Source organism: Muscardinus avellanarius (assembly GCF_963383645.1).
Source record: "Muscardinus avellanarius genome assembly, chromosome: 3".
NCBI classification, from domain to species: Eukaryota; Metazoa; Chordata; class Mammalia; order Rodentia; family Gliridae; genus Muscardinus; species Muscardinus avellanarius.
In genome coordinates, this window is record NC_137788.1 from 29,598,658 (window position 1) to 29,617,936 (window position 19,279).

A 19,279-nucleotide genomic window follows, 5' to 3' on the forward strand; every position below is an offset into this window, starting at 1 on the left:
AGCAATGAAGATAGGTAAAGGGCAAGATACAAGAGCTAGATTTAATAGGATTTCAACACTGATGGGAGAGAAAGAGGAGTAGACAGTAGTACACAGCTTCTACTCAAATGGGAGTAGACTGGGACATTCTTTCATCAAGATGGGATGGAGGAAGACCACAGAAGGAAGCTGGTGAGTTTTGTGATGAAAGACAGTCTTGTGTATACCGAGTTTGGAGGTTCCCGTGGGCCACAGGTTAGTTGCCAGTGAACACATGTTTGGTGCTTAGATAGGACTACAAAACCACAGTTACAGATTTTAGGATCTCGCCCATATAAATGGTGGTTCAAACTATAGGTATGAAAAAGTGATTAGAAAAATGCTGAGAGAAAAAATAGTATACAACCCTAGGAAACTTGATTTAAGGGCTAGAAAAGAAATAGAACCTTAGCCGGGCGTGGTGGCGCACACTTGTAATCCCAGCATTCGGGAGGCTGAGACCTGGAGGATCACGGTTCGCGGACAGCCTCAGCTACTTAGTGAGGCCCTCTGCAACTTAGTGAGACCCGGTTTCAAAATAAAGAATAAAAAATAGGGCAGGGGGTGTAGCTCAGAGGTCAAATGCCCCTGGGTTCCATCCCCAGACCCACAAAAAAAAAAAAAAAATAGAACCTAAGATAACAGCTAAATCACTGATACAATATATATATGTACACACACACACACACACACACACACACCTGGTTTAATAAGGTAAGAGAAAATCAAGAAAGTGGGAGATGGTCCAATTATTGATTAACAACATGAACTGCTACAGAGAGGGAGTTTTTTTTTTTTTTTTAATTTTCTCTGCTCATTTTACCATCCTGCTCCCTATCTTATCTGGGATGTTAGAACAAAATCATTTATTTAGGTCATTCGCCAATTGGTTTCTTATAAAAGTGAGCATTGGAAAAAGACTATTTAAATAAGACTAGGAGTAGAATTTTCACTACAACTACAACCACTACCACCTCTAACTTCCTCCTGTCTATAGGAGATGCTTGTAAAAGAATAGAATAAAACCTAATTTTGTTTCTAACCAGTATCTTAGATGATGTTCTAGTGCAGTAGATAGCACTTAACTTGCTGTGTTTATTCTTATGACTTGTATTCCTCAGAGCCTGTGAATTCCTAGGAGTAGAAACTACATTAATTTTTGTCATATTAAGGCCATAGCATATTCCCATATTTGAGAATGGAAATAAAATGAGCTAGAAATCTGTGGTTCATGGGTACAGAGGGGGAATCAAGAAGCGGCACTGAGCCGGGTATGGTGGTGCACGCTTGTAATCCCAGCATTTGGGAGGCTGAGACCAGAGGATCGTGGTTCGTGGACAGCCTCAGCTACTTAGGCCCTCTGCGACTCAGTGAGACCCGGTTTCAAAATAAAGAATAAAAAGTAGGGCAGGGGGTGTAGCTCGGAGGTCAAATGCCCCTGGGTTCCATCTCCAGACCTGCAAAAAGAAGGAGGAGGAGGAGGAGCGACACTGAGTGTGCAGGACAGACACAGCATTCCTGAATCATCAGGTAAGCAGAAAAATTATTGTCATTTCCCACTCTCACCCCAACTCTAGGGGTTGTATGAGTTTCTACCTTAAGCTACTAGTACAGTTGTCAAGACTAAGTTCTGGCTGGGCATGGTGGCGCACGCTTGTAATTCCTGCGCTTGGGAGGCGGAGACAGGAGGATGGCACAGGTTCAAAACTAGTCCCGCTGGCTTAAGAGACCCTGTCTGTTTAAAAAAAAAAAAAAAAAAGTATAAAATAGGTCTGGGAGTGTAGCCTGGAGGTAGAAGGGCTTCCAGGAACCTCAGTACCACCACCACCAAAAAAAAAAAAAAAAAAAAAAGTAAAAGTAAGTTCTGACACTTATGGTACTGCTAGAGCACCATATACTGGGGGAAGATGGTTCAGAGAAGGGTTCTGCAGAGGGCTCAGTGAGAAATGGTCACTGGCAATCCAGTGTGTACATAACAGACCTAGCATTCCTCTGGAGGCCAAGTGCTGTGACTTCAAATCGCAGGGCTAACCTGTGGCTATTACCTGCCAGATTCCCTTGGGAACGAGCCAGCCAGACCCATGCATTTCAGCAGCAAGTTTTAGGAGGTTGCTTGGATATGAAGAGTGAATTGGAACACGGAGCAGATTTTCTGCAGTTGAAATAGGCCAGGTATGGTGGTATATGCCTATAATCCCAATACTTAGGAGGCTGAGATAGGAGGATTGTAGGTTCAAGGACAGCCTCAGTAAGTAGTAAGACTCTCATCAACCTAGAGAGACCCTGTTTCCAAACAACCAAACTTGGCTTAATAAGGTGAGAGAAAGAAAGAATGCCTCTGTTCCATCCCCAAAACCACAGGAGAAAAAAAAAAAAAATTCTGGCCCTGAATGAAGCAAAAGAAGAATTTAGCAGGGTTGAGAATGTTAAATCAGTGCTTGCCTAGCATGTGTGAGGTCCTGAGTTTGATTCCAGTACTGCAAAAATAAAAAGAAAAATGAAAGAATTTAGCAAAGGGAGTGGGGGAGCGTCCATTATAGCAAAGTCTTACTATAAATGTCAGTTTTAGGAATAAAAAAAATTTTTTTTGATGGTACTGGGATTGAACCCAGGAGCATTCTACTTCCAAGCGACACCCCAGCCTTATTTTTTATTTTTTATTTTAAAACAGGGTTTCACTGATTTGTAAAGGGCCTCACTGAGTAGCTGAGGCTGTCCTTGAACTTCGATCCTCCTGACTCAGCCTCCGGAAGTCTGGGATTACAAACGAAGGCTGGGATTACAAGCATGCACCACCAGGGTGCATGCTGGGCTTCAGGGTTTGGGTTGTTGGTTTCTTCTCAGAAAGATTGGGAGCCTAGGACCTGTAATGTCTGCTCCTGGAGCCCCAGGTTTCAAGTGAAGTTTCCTCATACACCCTGGACATCCTTTCTCAGTATTGGTTGAGCAGCTCTCTCTGCCCTTCTGGGAAAAGGTGGTGTAGCATGTGCTTGTCTAGCATACACCGTGGGGCAGAGTGAGGCAGGGTACTGTCAATTATTTCTTGGCTTAGAAGGCTCAACTATCTCATGATAAACCTAGGTCTTCCCCAAGGCTGCTGTCTGTTCTAAAGTGGAAAGCCATGTTGAATTGGAAAATTAGCTCTCCTTTTTTGTTTCTGACTTTCCAGACATTGAATCCTCTATCTCTAGGCTGAGGGAAGCTGTCAGGCTTAGAATATGTGTACAGAGCGTAGCAGAACCAGTCTTTCAAAGCAGCCATGTCAAGGAGAAAGAGCTGGAAGAGAGGTGTTGCTGGGGAATGAGGCACATTTAGAAATTCTCCACTAAGGCACCATAGCTGCCTTTCCTGGGACACCATAGCAAGGCCTTTGGGCCTTCATGGTTTACCTGCAAGAGCATACTGTGCTTTTGTTCTGGACAAGTCCTTTATATCAGTGTAACCATCATCTTCTAAACAATGTCTTTTTGGGACAAAGTAATACTGAAAGACCTATCTAGAGAACCCTCAGGCCCTCTTTCCCATCTTCTAGAGGCAGAAAACTTTCCTCTTCAAGAGATAGTGACATGACTGTAGTCCCAGTACTTGGGAGGCTGAGACAGGAGGATTGCAGGTTCAAAGTCAGCCTCAGCAACGTAGGCTCTCAGCAACATAGACCGGGTTTCCAAATAATACAAAGGGACTGGGGTTGTAGCTCAGAGGTAGACTGCTCCTGAGTTCAGTACTCAGTACCAAGAGAGACAGACAGACAGAGACTGAGAGACCCCATCCAGGTGTTGAAAAGTTCTATGGGCTGTTAATGGAACTAAGCTGTAAAGGAGGCTTTGGCACTTTGATCTACTTGGCTAAGTGTACATGTTACATAATTACATCTTCATAGCAGTCACATAGTTTTTTTTTGTTTGTTTGTTTGTTTTTTGGTGGTACTCGGGGTGGAACCCAGAGGCTTTTTACCTCTGGGCTATACTCCCAGGCCCTTTTTTATATTTTATTTGGAAACAGGGTCTCACTAAATTGCTGAAAGCCTCACTAAGTAGGTGAGGCTGGCTTCGAACCCATGCGATCCTCCTGTCTCAGCCTCCCAAGTGCGGGGATTACAAGCGTTCACCACCACGCCCCGCTCGCAGTCACATAGTTAATCAGTTACCTTCCATTATATGTTACAAAATTTGGATTAAATTGGCTTAGTTTAAGAAATGTGTGAGCTGGGCGTGGTGGCCCACGCTTGTAATCCCAGCATTTGGGAGGCTGAAACCTGAGGATTGCAGTTTGCCGACAGCCTCAGCTACTTAGTGAGGCCCTCCGCAACTCAGTGAGACTCTGTATCAAAATAAAGAATAAAAAATTGGGCAGTGGTGGTGCAAGCTTGTAATCCCCGAGCTTGGGAGGCTGAGACAGGAGGATCGTGCAGGTTCGAAGCCAGCCTCAGCTGGTTTAAGAGACCCTGTTTCCAAATAAAATGTAAAATAGGTCTGAGAGTGTAGCCCGGAGGTAGAAGGCCCCTGTGTTCCATGACCAGTACCCCCCAAAAAAATAAAAAAATTGGGCAGGGGGTGTAGCTCGGAGATCAAATGCCCCTGGGTTCCATCCCCAGACCCGGAAAAAAAAAATGTGTGGGGCCAGTCATAGTGGCACATGCTTGTAATCCCAGCATTTGGGAGACTGAGACAGGAGGATCTCGGTTTAAGGAGAGCCTCATCTACTTAGTGAGGCCCTTTGCTGCTCATTGAGACCTTGTTTCAAAATAAAGAATAGACAAATAGGGCTGGGGATGTAGCTCAGAAGTAGAATGCCTGGATTCTATCCCCAGCACTGAAAAAAAAATAAAATAAAAGAAAGAAAGAAAGAAAGAAAGAAAGAAAGAAAGAAAGAAAGAAAGAAAGAGAAACGTGTCATGTCAAGAAGTCCTGACTTAATATGGCTGCAAAATTGGCTATTAAGTGGCTACGTGATAATACCAAAGAAGCAAGTTAGCAGTCTTTTTTTTGCTTTGTTATCCTTTGTGGTGGTTTATCCTGTGAATGATTCCAAGATGGCTATTGTAATTCTAGGAAGGAAATTCTGGCAAAACAACATCTACCAGAAGAGGAACTAATTTTTCCTATTAATTTTTTTTTGTGTGTCTGGGGATGGAACCCTGGGGCATTCGACCTCCGAGCTACATCCCCAGCCCTATTTTTTATTCTTTATTTTGAAACAGGGTCTCACTAAGTTGTGGAGAGCCTAAGCAGCTGAGGCTGTCCACAAACCACGATCCTTTGGTCTAAGCCTCCCAAATGCTGGGATGCTCTCCTTACGAGTAATAATTCTTTTCTTTCTTTCTTTTTCTTTTTTCTTTTTTTTTTTTGGTGGTACTGGGGTTCCTGGAAGCCCTTCTACCTCCGGGCTACACTCCCAGACCTATTTTTACATTTTTATTTGGAAACAGGGTCTCCTAAGCCAACGCGCACGGCTGGCTTCGAAGCTGCGCGATCCTCCTGTCTCTGCCTCCCAAGCGTGGGGATTACAAGCGTGCGCCACCACGCCCGGCGTAATACTTCTTTTCTAACACAGGAGGACTAGGAGTATGAAAGTGTTAAGTGAAGTCGAGTAATAGTGCTAGCAACGAAGGATGGGCATTCAGTCCTTGCACCTGACTTGCTCTTACCAGCTCTCAAAGTAGGCAGCTGGGTACCCTCTCTTTCCTGAATCCACTATTTGGTATATCATTGTGCCTTTCCTTAATGACCATTGGTACTGATAATCTCATGTGCTAATTTGCTGTCCTTTGTTAAATTGTTCACATCTTTTCTTTCTGTGATACTGGGGATTGAACCCTCTGAGCTACATCCCCATCTCTAATTTTTTTTTTTTTTTTTTTTTTTTTTTTTTTTTTGGTAGTACTGGGGTTCCTGGAAACACTTCTACCTCCAGGCTACACTCCCAGACCTATTTTTATTTATTTTATTTTATTTTTATTTATTTATTTATTTTTGCGGGTCTGGGAATGGAACCCAGAGGCATTTGACCTCCGAGCTACACCCCTTGCTTTATTCTTTATTTTGAAACAGGGTCTCACTAAGTTGCAGAGGGTCTCACTGAGTAGCTGAGGCTGTCCGTGAACCATGATCCTCCAGTCTCAGCCTCCCGAATGCTGGGATTACAAGCGTGTGCCACCACGCCTGGCTCCAGACCTATTTTTATACTTTTTTTAATTTTTTGGTGGTACTGGGGGTGGAACCCAGGGGCTTTCTACCTCCGGGCTATACTCCCAGACCTATTTTCTATTTTATTTGGAAACAGGGTCTCACTAAGTTGCTGGGAGCCTCACTAAGTAGCTGAGGCTGGCTTCAAACCTGTGAGATCCTCCTGTCTCCACCTCCCAAGCACGGGGATTACAAGCATGCGCCACCAAGCCCGGCCTTAAGACCCTGTTTAAAAATAAAAGATCAAGGGGTGCTGAATTGGCTCGGACCACCCTCCCCATGCCATTCTGGCATGGGGCTGTAACTATTTTCTGTATTTCTATCTTTTTTTTTTTTTTTTTTTGTGGTACTGAGGTTCCTGGAAGCCCTTCTACCTCCGGGCTACACTCCCAGACCTATTTTTACATTTTTATTTGGAAACAGGGTCTCCTAAGCCAGCATGCGTGGCTGGCTTCGAACCTGCGCGATCCTCCTGTCTGCCTCCCAAGAGTGGGGATTACAAGCGTGCGCCACCACACCTGGCCTGTATTTCTATCTTTTTAATAAACTTCTTTAAATTTTCAAAAATAAAAGATCAAAGGGGCTGGGTGAAAGAGCCGGGCGTGGTGGCGCACGCTTGTAATCCCCACGCTTGGGAGACTGAGACAGGAGGATTGCTCAGGTTCAAAGCCAGCCTCAGCTACTTAGTGGGGCTCTCAGCAATTTGGTGAAACCCTGTTTCCAAATAAAATATAAAACAGGCCTGGGAGTGTAGCCTGGAGGTAGTGGGTTCCATCCCTAGTACCACCAAAAAAAGGGGGTGGGCTGGGTGTAACTCAGTGTTAGAATCCCTTTGGATTTCACCTCCAGTACAAAAAATGTCTTTATAAACTCACAAGTTCTTTGTTGCATATATGTTTTGCACATATTTTCTACTATCATGTGGCTTGCATTTTTATTCTGAAAAACAAACGTTTTTGGTTTTTGTGTCTAATTTATTAGTTTAAAATTCAGTTTTTGCCTTTTTTACTTTGTGTGGTATGGGGGATGGAACCCAGGGGTATTCTACCTCTGAGCTATACCCCCAGCCCTATTTTTTTATTCTTTATTTTGAAACGGTCTCACTGAGTTGCAAAGGGCCTCACTAAGTAGCTGAGGCTGGCCGGGAACCACGATCCTCCAGTCTCAGCCTCCCGAATGCTGGGATTACAAGTTTGTGCCACCACACCCAGTTTATTCTTTATTTTGAAACAGGGTCTCACTATGTTGCAGAGGACCTAAGTTGCTAAGGCTATCCACAAACCGCGATCCCCTGGTCTTAGCCTCCCGAGTGCTGGGATTACAAGTGTGCGCCACCACGCCCAGCGTCCTTTTTTACTTTTTGATGCTTTTTATATCATTTTTAAAGAAATTTTGCATCGGGTATTTGGTGGCAGCTGAGGCATTCAACATTCAAAGAGCACTGACTTTTTTTTCTTTTCTTTTTTGCATGTCTGGGAATGGAACCCAGGGGCATTTGACCTCCGAGCTACACATCCTGACCTATATTTTATTTATTTATTTTTTTAGTGGGTCTCAGGATGGAACCCAGAGGCATTTGACCTCCGAGCTCCACCCTCTGCCCTATTTTTTTATTCTTTATTTTGAAACAGGGTCTCACTAAGTTCCAGAGAGCCTCACTAAGTAGCTGAGGCTGACCGCGGACTGTGATTCTCCAGTCTCATCATCCTGAATGCCGGGATTACAAGCGTGAGCCACCACGCCCGGCATTATTTTAATTTTATTTTTTATTTTATACCTCCAAGCGACACCCCCTGCCATATTTTTTATTCTTTATTTAGAAACAGGGTCTCACTAAGTTGCAAAGGGCCTAAGTAGCTGAGGCTGTCTGCAAACCATGATCCTCTGGTCTCAGCCTCCCGAATGCTGGGATTACAAGTGTGCGTCACCACACCTGGCTTTATTCTTTATTTTGAAATAGGGTCTCACTAAGTTGCAGAGAGCCTTACTAAGTAGCTGAGGCTGTAGGCAAACTGTGATCCTCTGGTCTCAGCCTCCCAAATGCTGGGATTACAAGCGTGTGCCACCATGCCCGGCCTGAATTTTCTCACCTGAGATTTTCTGCTATAGTTCTTCCTTCTGAGAACCATCAGTGTCACCACTTGTTTCTTGAGCTTGGTTCTAGAAGCCCATTAATTTATTTATCCACCCAACAAATACTTCCTGTAAGCATTTGTGTGCCAGGCACTGACACTATTATAGGCACTGGGGCTAAGGAATTTAAGATACAGAGACCTTTGCTTTGTGCCCTTAAGAACAACTGAAACTGGGCCTGGTGGCTCACGCTTATAATCCCAGTACTTGGGAGGCTGAGACAGGAGGATTACGGGTTCATAGCCAGCCTCAGCTACTTAAATGAGCCCTTTACAACTTAGTAAGACCCTGTTTCAAAATAAGAAATCGAGCTGGGGGTGTAGCTTGGAGGTAGAATGCCCCTGGGTTCCATCCCCAGTACCACCACCAGCACCACCAACAACAAAAAAACAGACTCAGATAGGAATAAATTGTCCAAAAATAGGCCTGTGGTTAGGAGAATCTCAGCTTTGCCTTTGGCAGAATCATCCAATTCTTTTTGCCTTCCCACTTCCTTATATTACAGTTCATGAGGCTTTAACATGGGCTCATTCTAAAAAGGTGGGATTCTGTTGAGCAGTAGTAGATAGGAAGGCCTCAGTGACATTTATTGGAGTTCAAATCCTCCATCAGTGTTAAAAAAATTAATACCCCACTTTGAGAGTTCATCCCCATCATTATGTCTCTAATGGGAGAAAATAAGCCAATAAGGGTGTGATAGGTCCTTGCACAAGCATTGGTATTTAACCATGTCTGATCCTGCTACCAAGATTTGGATTGTGTACAGTCAAGGATTAAAAATGACTTGCCGGGCATGGTGGCACACATTTGTAATCCCAGCATTCAAGAGGCAGAGAAGGGGTATCGTAGTTCACGGACAGCCTCAGCTACTTAATGAGGCCCTCTGCAACTCAATGAGACTCTGTTTCAAAATTCTGGGGGTTTCCCTTGGAGGTATAATGCCCCTGGGTTCCATCTCCAGTACTGGGGGAAAAAAAAAAAAACAAAAAAAAAACACCAGCTTAAAAAAATAGGACTGGGAGTGTAGCCTGGAGGAGGCACAATGCTCCTGGGTTCCATCCCCAGTACCAAAAAAAAAAAAAAATGGAGAGGGTATTTTCAATTACAGAGGTAGGCATGTGAAAGAAAAAGGCAGAATGGGAGTCAGATGTGGTTTCAAGTCCCCTCTATTTATTAAGCATTTATAGTTATAGAATTGTAACTATCCCGAGTACTTTTGTGATTAACTTGGAGAATGATTTTTCCTGTCTGCACTTTATGCACATTCCGTAGCCTCACAACAGCTTCGGAGGTGTGTAACTGTTCTATTCTTTCAGATGAGCAAGTTGAAGCCCAAGGAGATCAAGTGACTAATCCAAAGTCTCACAGTGGGTGGGAGGCCTGAAAATAGGATTTTTTTTTCTGCTTTTCCTTTAAAAAATAACATTTTGGTTTTTATTTTTGTTGATTTATTTATTTATTTATTTATTTTGCGGGTTTGGGGATGGAACACAGGGGCCTTCTACCTCCGAGCTACACCCCCTGCCCTATTTTTTGTTCTTTATTTTGAAACAGGGTCTCACTAAGTTGCAGAGGGCCTCACTAAGTAGCTGAGGCTGTCCGTGAACCGTGATACTCTGGTCTCAGCCTCCCGAATGCTGGGATTACAAGCGTGCGCCACCACGCCCGGCTCATATTTTGGTTTTTAAAAGTCTGAATATTACTGATGCATAGAGGCACGGGGGAGGGGGAATCATGAATCATTGCTCATCCTGCATAATAAAACAGTATCAGGTTTCACTAAGGCAACAAATATGAGGGATCTACTATTTGCCTGACAAAGTGCTGGAGCTAAGTTTACCTTTTTCTAGGGAGGAGGTACTCAGTGACTTAAGTAGTCAAGTAAAACTACGGATTGAGAGAAGGGTTACCAGGAAATAGAATAGCAGGGGTGCATCACCTTAAGACTGGTGGTCCAGAAAAGGACGCTGAGACGGCTTGCGGGGAGGTATGAGAAGTGGCAGAGCCGTGCGGTGGCACACGCCTGTCACCCCAGTATTTGGGAGGACGAAGCAGGAGGATTGCAGGTTCCTGGTCAGCAACCTGGCAAGGCCCTCCGCAACTTAGACCCTGTGGCAAAATAAAATAGGAGCCGTGCGTGGTGGCGTACACTTGTGATCCCCGCGCTTGGGAGGCTGTGACAGGAGGATCGCGCAGGTTCGAAGCCAGCCTCAGTTACTTAAGCTCTCAGCAACTTAGTGAGACCCTGTTTCCAAATAAAATATAAAAAATAGGTCTGGGAGCATAGCTCGGAGGTAGAAAGCCCCTGGGTTCCACCCCTAGTACCACCAAAAACAAAAGGGCCGGGAAGTGTACCTCAGAGGCAGTGTGTCCCTGGGCTCAATACCTAGTATCCCCATTGCCCTCCACTCACTCTAAGAAGTAGCTGGACTTAGGGTGGCTAGTAAGGGGAAGGCCGGGAGAGAGGGTTCCTGGCCAAGGGAACCCCAAGCAGAGTCTCCACGTCAGCAAAGAGCAGTACTTGGCTCGCCGGGGGCGTGGGGGGAGTCGGAGGAAGCGGACCAGTTCATCTGCCGCAGCCCAGAGGACGACGAGTCTTTCTTGAGGAGAAAGACGGGCCTTCATGCGTCGGGCGTTCTCACTTTGGGAAGGAGTTTGGGTTTTGCCATGTGATGAGGCTATTAACAGTTCTGACCATGGAAGCCATTCCACCTGCTGTCCGCAGTGCCCTGTTTCTCAACTATACTGTACAAGCCCCCTCCAAGGGGTTAGGACGGCGGGGGAGGGATGGAGCGACGGGGAGGCCCGCCGCGCTGCTCAGGCGCGCTCGGCGGGGTCGCGGGGTCGCGACGTCCCTCAGCGCGACGCAGGCGGCGGCGGCGGAAGTGACGCGAGCGGGCTTCCGGGGCGGGGCGGCGGGCGTTGGGGGGAGCGCGGCGGCGGCGGCGGCGGCGGCGGGCGCGGGCGACGCAAGTTCCGGCCGGCTCTCCTCGCCCGTCCGCGTCCCTCGCTCTCGCCCAGCCCCGGGCCGGCGCCTGCAGCGGCTGGCACCGGAGGGAAGCGGCGTCGCCCGCCGCGGGCCCTGCGCGGCCGCCTTCTCGCCCCGGCACTCCCCCCAGCTCCATGAATGGAAATCGGCTCCGCAGGTGAGTCCGCCCGGCGGCCTCCGCGGGCCAGGTGGCGGCGGGTCGCCCCGGTCCCGGGGCGCCTCCGTGCTCTCGAGGGGTCTGCCGCCGCCTCTGTGGTCGCAGTTGGAGAGGTAACGGCGTGCGCGTCCTCTCACCGGGTCGTGCGCCCCCGAGGCTGGGCGGCCAGCCATCTCCCTAGCCTACCTCCTGAGGTATTGTGAAGATACACGGAGATAACGGACGGGATTAAGTTTGAAATAGGTGCCAGCGCATCTCGCAGATGCAAGATGGCATTGCTTCCATCCCGAGTTCGCTTCCGATGTCGGGGGTAGCATGGTACGTAGTCTGTGAGGAGCTGGGCAATGTCATATGAGCCTCGATCGCTGCTTAGATGAGGAGGTGGAATCTTAAAATTGCTGACAGTATTTTTTCCCTTCTTGACTCCCTAGAGAAGCAGTTGTCATATTCCTGGAAATTTTGGAATTTGCGAAGTGTTTCCTCACTCGAGGGGGAAAACATGGAAGTTTTGAGGAAAAATTGCAACATGGACCATACTTGTCTTTAAAAAAAAGGAAAAACTATCCTTTAGGGTTCTAAAATAATTAATTGAGGGACATAAAATAGGTGTTATGTAACAGTTTGCTTACCAAATGATTGAGCTGGTATGTTCAGTTTGAAAGTATGCTTCATCCAAACGATGGTTAATTTATAATTTCCAAAATATTTGGGGAGTATCATTACTATGGTATTACAAATCTTTGAATTTCTCTTTTTGCCAATTTGAGAAGTACTTAAATATAAGAAAAATACTTACATAAGAGAAACTAACGAAATAAGAACTTTGTTGTAGTAGTGCTGTGGCTCCCGTTTGTATTCCCAGTACTTGGGAGGCTGAGACAGGAGTGCAGATTGGAGGCCAGAGCAGTAATTTCGTGAGACCTTGTCTCAAAGTAAAACATATAATAAAAAAGGAGTAGCGGTATAGCTCAGAGATAGAACACCCCTGGGTTCAATCCCCAGTCTCCCCTCAACCCCTAACAAGAATTGTGTTGAAGCCGGGCGTGGTGGCGGGCGCTTGTAATCCCAGCCTTCGGGAGGCTGAGACCGGAGGATCGCGGTTCCGGGACAGCCTCAGCTACTACTTACTGAGACCCTGTTTCAAAATAAAGAATAAAAAATAGGGCAGGGGATGTAGCTCAGAGGTCGAATGCCTTTGGGTTCCATCCCCAGACCCGCAAAAAAAAAAAAAAAAAAAAAAAAATTGTGTTGAAGCTGAGTAGCTGAGGCTGTCTGCAAACCATAATCCTCCTGTCTCAGACTACCAAATGCCGGGATCACAAGCGTGTACCCCCATGCCCAGCTAGGAATTAATTTTTAATTTTTATACTTATTTATTTACTTATTTTACTAAGTTGCAGAGGGCCTAGATAAATTGATGAGGCTGGCCTTGAACCTGTGGTCCTTTTTCATCCTGCCATGTACTGGTATTACAAGCTTGTGCTACCATGCCCAGCCCACATAGGATTTAAGACAAATAATCTTTATTACTTTAGAAAGTGTTTTTATTGATATGTAAATTTTCTCACAGTCATTTTTATCTTCTTGAAGGAAGAGATAGATTGCTGCTCCTTTTGGTGGGCATTAATTTTGAAAGTAGTAAAGGTGTTTCTATGGGGTTGTCACTTAAATTTTAGCTTATACTGCTCTGGAATGATCATTGTAACTTTTTTTTCATGTATTTGCTGTATTTGAGACTTATAAAATGCAATATTATTTTGATTTTTATGTGCTACCACACAGGCTTGGTTTCTATATCCTTAAAATACTTGAGAGTCTACCCAAAAGATGAACTAAAATTAGTATTTTGTTAATCTATCAAGACATACTCTTTTACAATATATAAAACTAGGGCATTAGTCAAGCATGCTAGTGCATGCCTTTATTCCCAGTACTTGGGAGGCTGAGACAGGATGATTACATGTTCAAATCTAGCCTCAGCAATTTAGTGAGACCTTGTTTCAAAATCAGAAAAATAAAAATGGCTAGGAGTGTAGCTCAGAGGTAGGATGCCCCTGGGTTCAATCTTCAGTGCTTAGGGGGAAAAACAAAAACAGTAGGACCTTAAAGAGTAATTTATGCTGTCTGACCTTGTGGCTCACACCTGTAATTCCAGCATTTAGGATGCTGAGACAGGAGGGTCAGAGGTTTGAGGCCGTTCTCAACAATTTAGCAAGGCCCTCAGCTTACAACTCACAACTTAGACCCTATTTCAAAATAAAAAAGTGCTGCGGATAAGTTCAGTGGTAGAGTACCTCCAAGTTCAATCCCAGCACCGTAAACACACGTACAATAAATAAGTAAATTAATATATAAACAAATAACTTAAATAAATAAATTATATATATATATATATTAACAGATAGTAGGAACAAAGCAATAATTCTGTTTTTTGGGGTTTTTTTGGCGGGTTTGGGGATGGAACCCAGAGGCATTTGACCTCTGAGCTACTCCCCCTGCCCAATTTTTTATTTTGAAACAGGGTCTCACTGAGTTGCAGAGGGCCTCACTAAGTAGCTGAGGCTGTCCGCAAACCGCGATCCTCTGGTCTCAGCCTCCTGAATGCTGGGATTACAAGCGTGCGCCACCATGCCCAGCCTAATAATTCTTTTGAGTAAGGTAAAACTAAAAAGATTAAGACCAGTGTCTTTTATAGTCTTGATTCTCAGAATATTTTGATAAACTACATTTACCAGACATTCCTACTTTCTAATTTAGTTGTCTAGGATATTCAGTAGACCCTCATTCTTGGCTCATTAACAAAACAGATTTGAGAAAGATATTGTGTGACTTTTTTCCAGCCATAGTGGTTATGCTGTTAGGATACATGAACAGTCTGTCTGTATTTGGAGTTTCTGTGGTTTTCTGCCATTATCTATGCTAATATTAATGACTTTGTTTGGCTAGCCACTGCTTCTCTCCCTCCCCCAAAGAAGACTATTGAGATTCAGAAAATCTAGTCACATAATTAATACCTTCTTTTATATCATAAATGTGGATTTTTTGTGGTTTGGTTACCATAAAAGAGTATGTGTATTTGTCTAGAATGTCAGCTTAATAAAATAATCTGGAAGAAGTCTCTGTTTTATATCAGCCAGTTATTTTATACATTATTTCCATATTGTCAAGTTCTTGGGAAATAAGGTATGTATAGAATATAGACAGGAGATCTTTTAATTTTTTCATATGTGGAAAAAATTTTGTAAGAAAATGTTCTGAATCGTAGGCTTACATAATACTATTTTTGAGTCTTTATACTAATCTATTTCTTAATCTTCCCACATAAGAGATACATAGTAGTTCTCTGAAAATTGTGTGTCTGGGGGGTACTAGGGATTGAACCCAAAGGCAGTCTACCTTTGAGCCCCAGCCCAATTTTATCTTTTTCTTTGTTTACTTATTTATTTTCTTACTAATTTATTATGATACTGAGGATTGAACACAGAGGCATTCTACCTTCCAACTACACCCCTGGCCCAATATGTATGTATGTATGTATGTATGTATCGGGGGTTGAACCCAGCGGCCTTCTACCTTCAAGCTATACTTCAGCTCTACTTTTTTTTCTTTCTTTCTTTCTTTTTTTTTTTTTTTTTGCGGTACTAGGGATGGAACCCAGGGACATTCTACCTCTGGGCTACACTCTTGGACCTATTTTTTTAAATATATATTTTATTTGGAAACAGGATCTCTTAAGCCAGCCAAGGCTGGTTTCAAACCTGCGCGATCTTCCTGTCTCAGCTTCCCAAGTGCGGGGATTACAAGGATGTGCCACCCCACCCGGCTTCAGCTCTGTTTTTTTATTCTTTATTTTTGAAACAGGATATCACTATGTGCAGAGGGTCTCACTGAGTAGCTGAGACTGGCTGTGAACCTGTGATCCTCCTGTCTCCGCCTCTCAAGTACTAGGATTACAAGTGTGCCACCATGCCTGGCTCCAATTTTATTTCTTATTTAGAAACAGGGTCTCTCTAGGTTGATGAGAGTCTCACTACTTGCTAAGGCTGTCCACAAACCTGTAATCCTCCTCTCTTAGTCTCCCACATAAGAATTACAGGCCTGTTCCACCATGCCCAGGTTAGTTCTCTGAATTTTAAAAATGGTTAAAGAAGCCAGGTGTGGTGGCTATTTGGGAGGCTGAGACGGGAGGATTGCGGTTCATGGACAGCCTCAGCTATTACTTAGTGAGGCCCTTTGCAACTCAGTGAGACCCTGTTTCAAAATAAAGAATTAAAAAAAAAAATAGGGCTGGAGTTGTAGCTCAGAGGTAGAATGCCCGAGTTCCATTCCCTGTACCGCAAAAAAAAAAAAAAAAAAAAAAAAAAAAAAAAAAGTTTGAGGTGGAGAGAATTCCAGATAGTGGTTTGTATTTCTCTGTAATTACATTTTCAACTTTAATGTATATTTATTAAATAAATAAACTGTGCTTCATTGGAAGTATGATGCATTGTGTTGGCAGTGTTTCTTCCACTAGTAACTATAGAATTCTGTTCTTTGCTTAATCATGAAGTAGAACTTTGGTTTTTGAAAGATTGTATAAGAAGTACCAGGCAAGATAAAAAATAATGGAGGGAAAAGTACATTCTGTTTTAGAAATTAATTTTGACTGTATGTAGTACATTTAATCTTCTTCAACTTTAATTTTCTTACCTGTACAATGGATAGTAAAAGAAAAGAGATGAAGAATGAAAAGAAAATGACCCTCCTCTTTCTTTACTCAAACACATTTTTTATAAAGAATTTAGGATACATAGGCAAAACTCTGTAATATGCTCCCATGTAACTGTCACCCACACCAAAAGCAACTATTAACCCATGTCCAGAGCAGAGGTTTTTGTTTTTTGTTTTTTGCCCGTACTGGGGATAGAACTCAGGGGCATTGTACCTCTGAGCTACACCCCCAGCCCTATTTTTTATTTTTTATTTATTTTTTATTTATTTTTTTAATTTTTTAATTTTTTAATTTTTTGTGGTACTGGGGTTCCTGGAAGCCCTTCTACCTCCGGGCTACACTCCCAGACCTATTTTTACATTTTTATTTGGAAACAGGGTCTCCTAAACCAGCGTGCGCCGCTGGCTTCGAACCTGCGCGATCCTCCTGTCTCTGCCTCCCAAGTGCGGGGATTACAAGCGTGCGCCACCACGCCCGGCTTATTTTTTATTTTTGAAACAGGGTCTCACTGAGTTGTAAAGGGCCTTGCTAAGTAGTTGAGGCTGTCTGCGAACTGCGATCCTCCTGTCTCAGCCTCCTGATTGCTGGGATTACAAGTGTGTGCCACCACACCCGGCTCAGAGTTTGTTTGTTTTTAATGAAGAAAATAAATTGGGATGAAGGAAGTTGAAATGTTTTAGTACAAGTATAGCTTAAATATAAATATAGCTTTTTTCTCCATTCCACAGGACCCGTTGGGGCCCAGCCCCTACTCATGGTGCCCAGAAGACCTGGCTATGGCACCATGGGCAAACCCATTAAACTGCTGGCCAACTGTTTTCAAGTTGAAATCCCAAAGATTGATGTCTACCTCTATGAGGTAGATATTAAACCAGACAAGTGTCCTAGGAGAGTGAACAGGTAAGAATCATGAAGTTGTGGAAATCTTTGCTACTTATATTTGCCTTAGTAATTACTTATGTTTATCTTGTATATCTGAATAACAATGAAAACACATAACATTTTGCCAAGAATACCTGATAATTGCTTTTAAAGGATTGTACTTCAGAGCTGTAATGGTGAGAAATTCTGCAAACATCCCTGAAAGTACTCCATTATGAATGACCTTACATATTTTCTCTGTGGTAATAGAAAAGGTCTAAGTCATTTTTACATGGTTTTGCAATTGGGCGGAGCATCCTGAGCATGTCTTCATTGCTCTTCGGGAACATGTGCTTCCATTTTCCTCCTCACCCTACTTCTCTTGTCACTCTTGTAGTGGTGTGTGTGTGTGTGTGTGTGTGTGTGTGTGTGTGTGTGTGTGATTGAGATGGAACAGGGGCCTTCTATTTCTGTACTACACCCCAGACCTATTTTATTTCTTATTTGAAAATGGTCTTGCTAAGTTACCGAGAGCCTCACTAAGTTGCTGAGGCTGGCTTCGAAGCTGTGAGCCTCCTGTCTCAGCCTTCCAGGTGCTGGGATCACAGGCATTTGCCACTGCACCTGGCATCCCATTGTTCTCTTTAAGATGGTGGTAATGGTAGCAGTGGTGAGTAGAAGTGGTGATTGTCATGGTTATGTGCCATCTTCACTTGTCCTCCACTCCTATTCCTTACTCTTATATAGGAATAAATATATATATGATATATAAAAATTGTATTAGTCTGCTTTCAGTAAGCTTCCTTGCCCTTTCCCACATGCCTTTCTGTGTGTGTGGGGGGGGGGGGGGACTGAGGATAGAACCTAAAGGCATTCTACCTTTGAGCTACACCCCCAGCCCAGTTTTATTTCTTATTCAGAAACAGGGTTTTGCTAAGTTGATGAGAGTCTTACTACTTGCTGAGGCTGTCCTCTAACCTGAGATCCTCCTTTCTCAGCCTCCCAAGTCCTGGGATTATAGGTGTGTGTCACCATACCCAGTTCCTCCCCGCATGTCATATACATTCCTGGTTGTGGTTTAGGTAATATGAGAAATGTAAAAGGATTTTATGATGTGTTGTATACCAGGTATATTCCAATTTTTTAAACAATACAACACATTTAGAATTCTAAATTTTTTTTCTTCTTGGCACTGAAGATCCTGAACCCAGGACCATTCTATCTGAGCTATACCTCAAACCCTATTTTTTAAAATTATTTTAAAGCAGGGTCTTTTTTATATTCTTGAATCTTTATTTTTTAATTTAATTTAATTTTTTGGTGGTACTGGGGGTGGAACCCAGAGGCTTTCTACCTCCAGACTATACTCCCAGACCTATTTTCTATTTTATTTGGAAACAGGGTCTCACTAAGTTGCTGAGAGCCTCACTAAGTAGCTGAGGCTGGCTTCGAACCTGTGCGATCCTCCTGTCTCAGCCTCCCAAGCGCTGGGATTAGAAGCATGCGCCACCACGCCTGGCTTAAAACAGGGTCTTGCTAAATTTCTGAAGCTGACCTCAAATCTGTGATTCTCCTGTCTCAGCCTCCCAAATACTAGGATTTCAAGCATACATTAGTCTTCCCTGCTTAGAAAAAATAATTAGTTTCGCCTTTTGGTTTGTATTGTTCCAGTCTTTTCCTAGTCACTAAGTATTATTAAAAAGAGCCTTCAAGCCGGGCGTGGTGGCGCACACTTGTAAGCCCCGCGCTTGGGAGGCTGAGAGGAGGATCGCGCTGGTTCGGAGCCAGCCTCGCTGGCTTAAGAGACCCTGTTTCCACATAAAGTTAAAAAATAGGTCTGGGAGTGTAGCCCGTGGGAGTGTAGCCCAGAGGTAGAAGGGTTTCCAGGAACCCCAGTACCACCAAAAAAAATAAATAAATAAAAAATAAATAAATAAATAAATAAAATAAAAAGAGCCTTCATTTAAAACATAGAGGCCAGCCGTGCGTGGTGGCACACGCTTGTAATCCCAGCGCTTGGGAGGCTGAGACAGGAGGATCGCACAGGTTTGAAGTCAGCCTCAGCTAGTTAGTGAGGCTCTCAGCAACTTAGTGAGACCCTGTTTCCAAAACCCCTAGTCCTATTTTTTTATTCTTTATTTTGAAACAGGGTCTTACTAAGTTGCAGAGGGCCTCACTAAGTAGTTGAGGCTTGCCACAAACCTAAGATCCTCCTTTCTCAGCCT

At 43.8% G+C, this 19,279-nt stretch overlaps 1 protein-coding gene across 1 annotated transcript in view; it reads left to right on the plus strand.

The window, feature by feature from the left end:
* Positions 1–144: 144 nt before the first annotated feature.
* The window catches only part of LOC308260047 (protein argonaute-3), a gene marked incomplete at both ends in the record, with an annotated part of 115,815 nt that continues 96,680 nt past the window's right edge, over positions 145–19,279 (plus strand). Inside the window, 5 exons of the mRNA XM_080691381.1 lie at positions 145–234; positions 11,062–11,257; positions 11,358–11,595; positions 11,914–11,987; positions 16,922–17,093. Of these exons, the coding sequence (XP_080547507.1) occupies positions 145–234; positions 11,062–11,257; positions 11,358–11,595; positions 11,914–11,987; positions 16,922–17,093 (770 nt within the window). The remainder of the gene's footprint in view (positions 235–11,061; positions 11,258–11,357; positions 11,596–11,913; positions 11,988–16,921; positions 17,094–19,279) is intronic.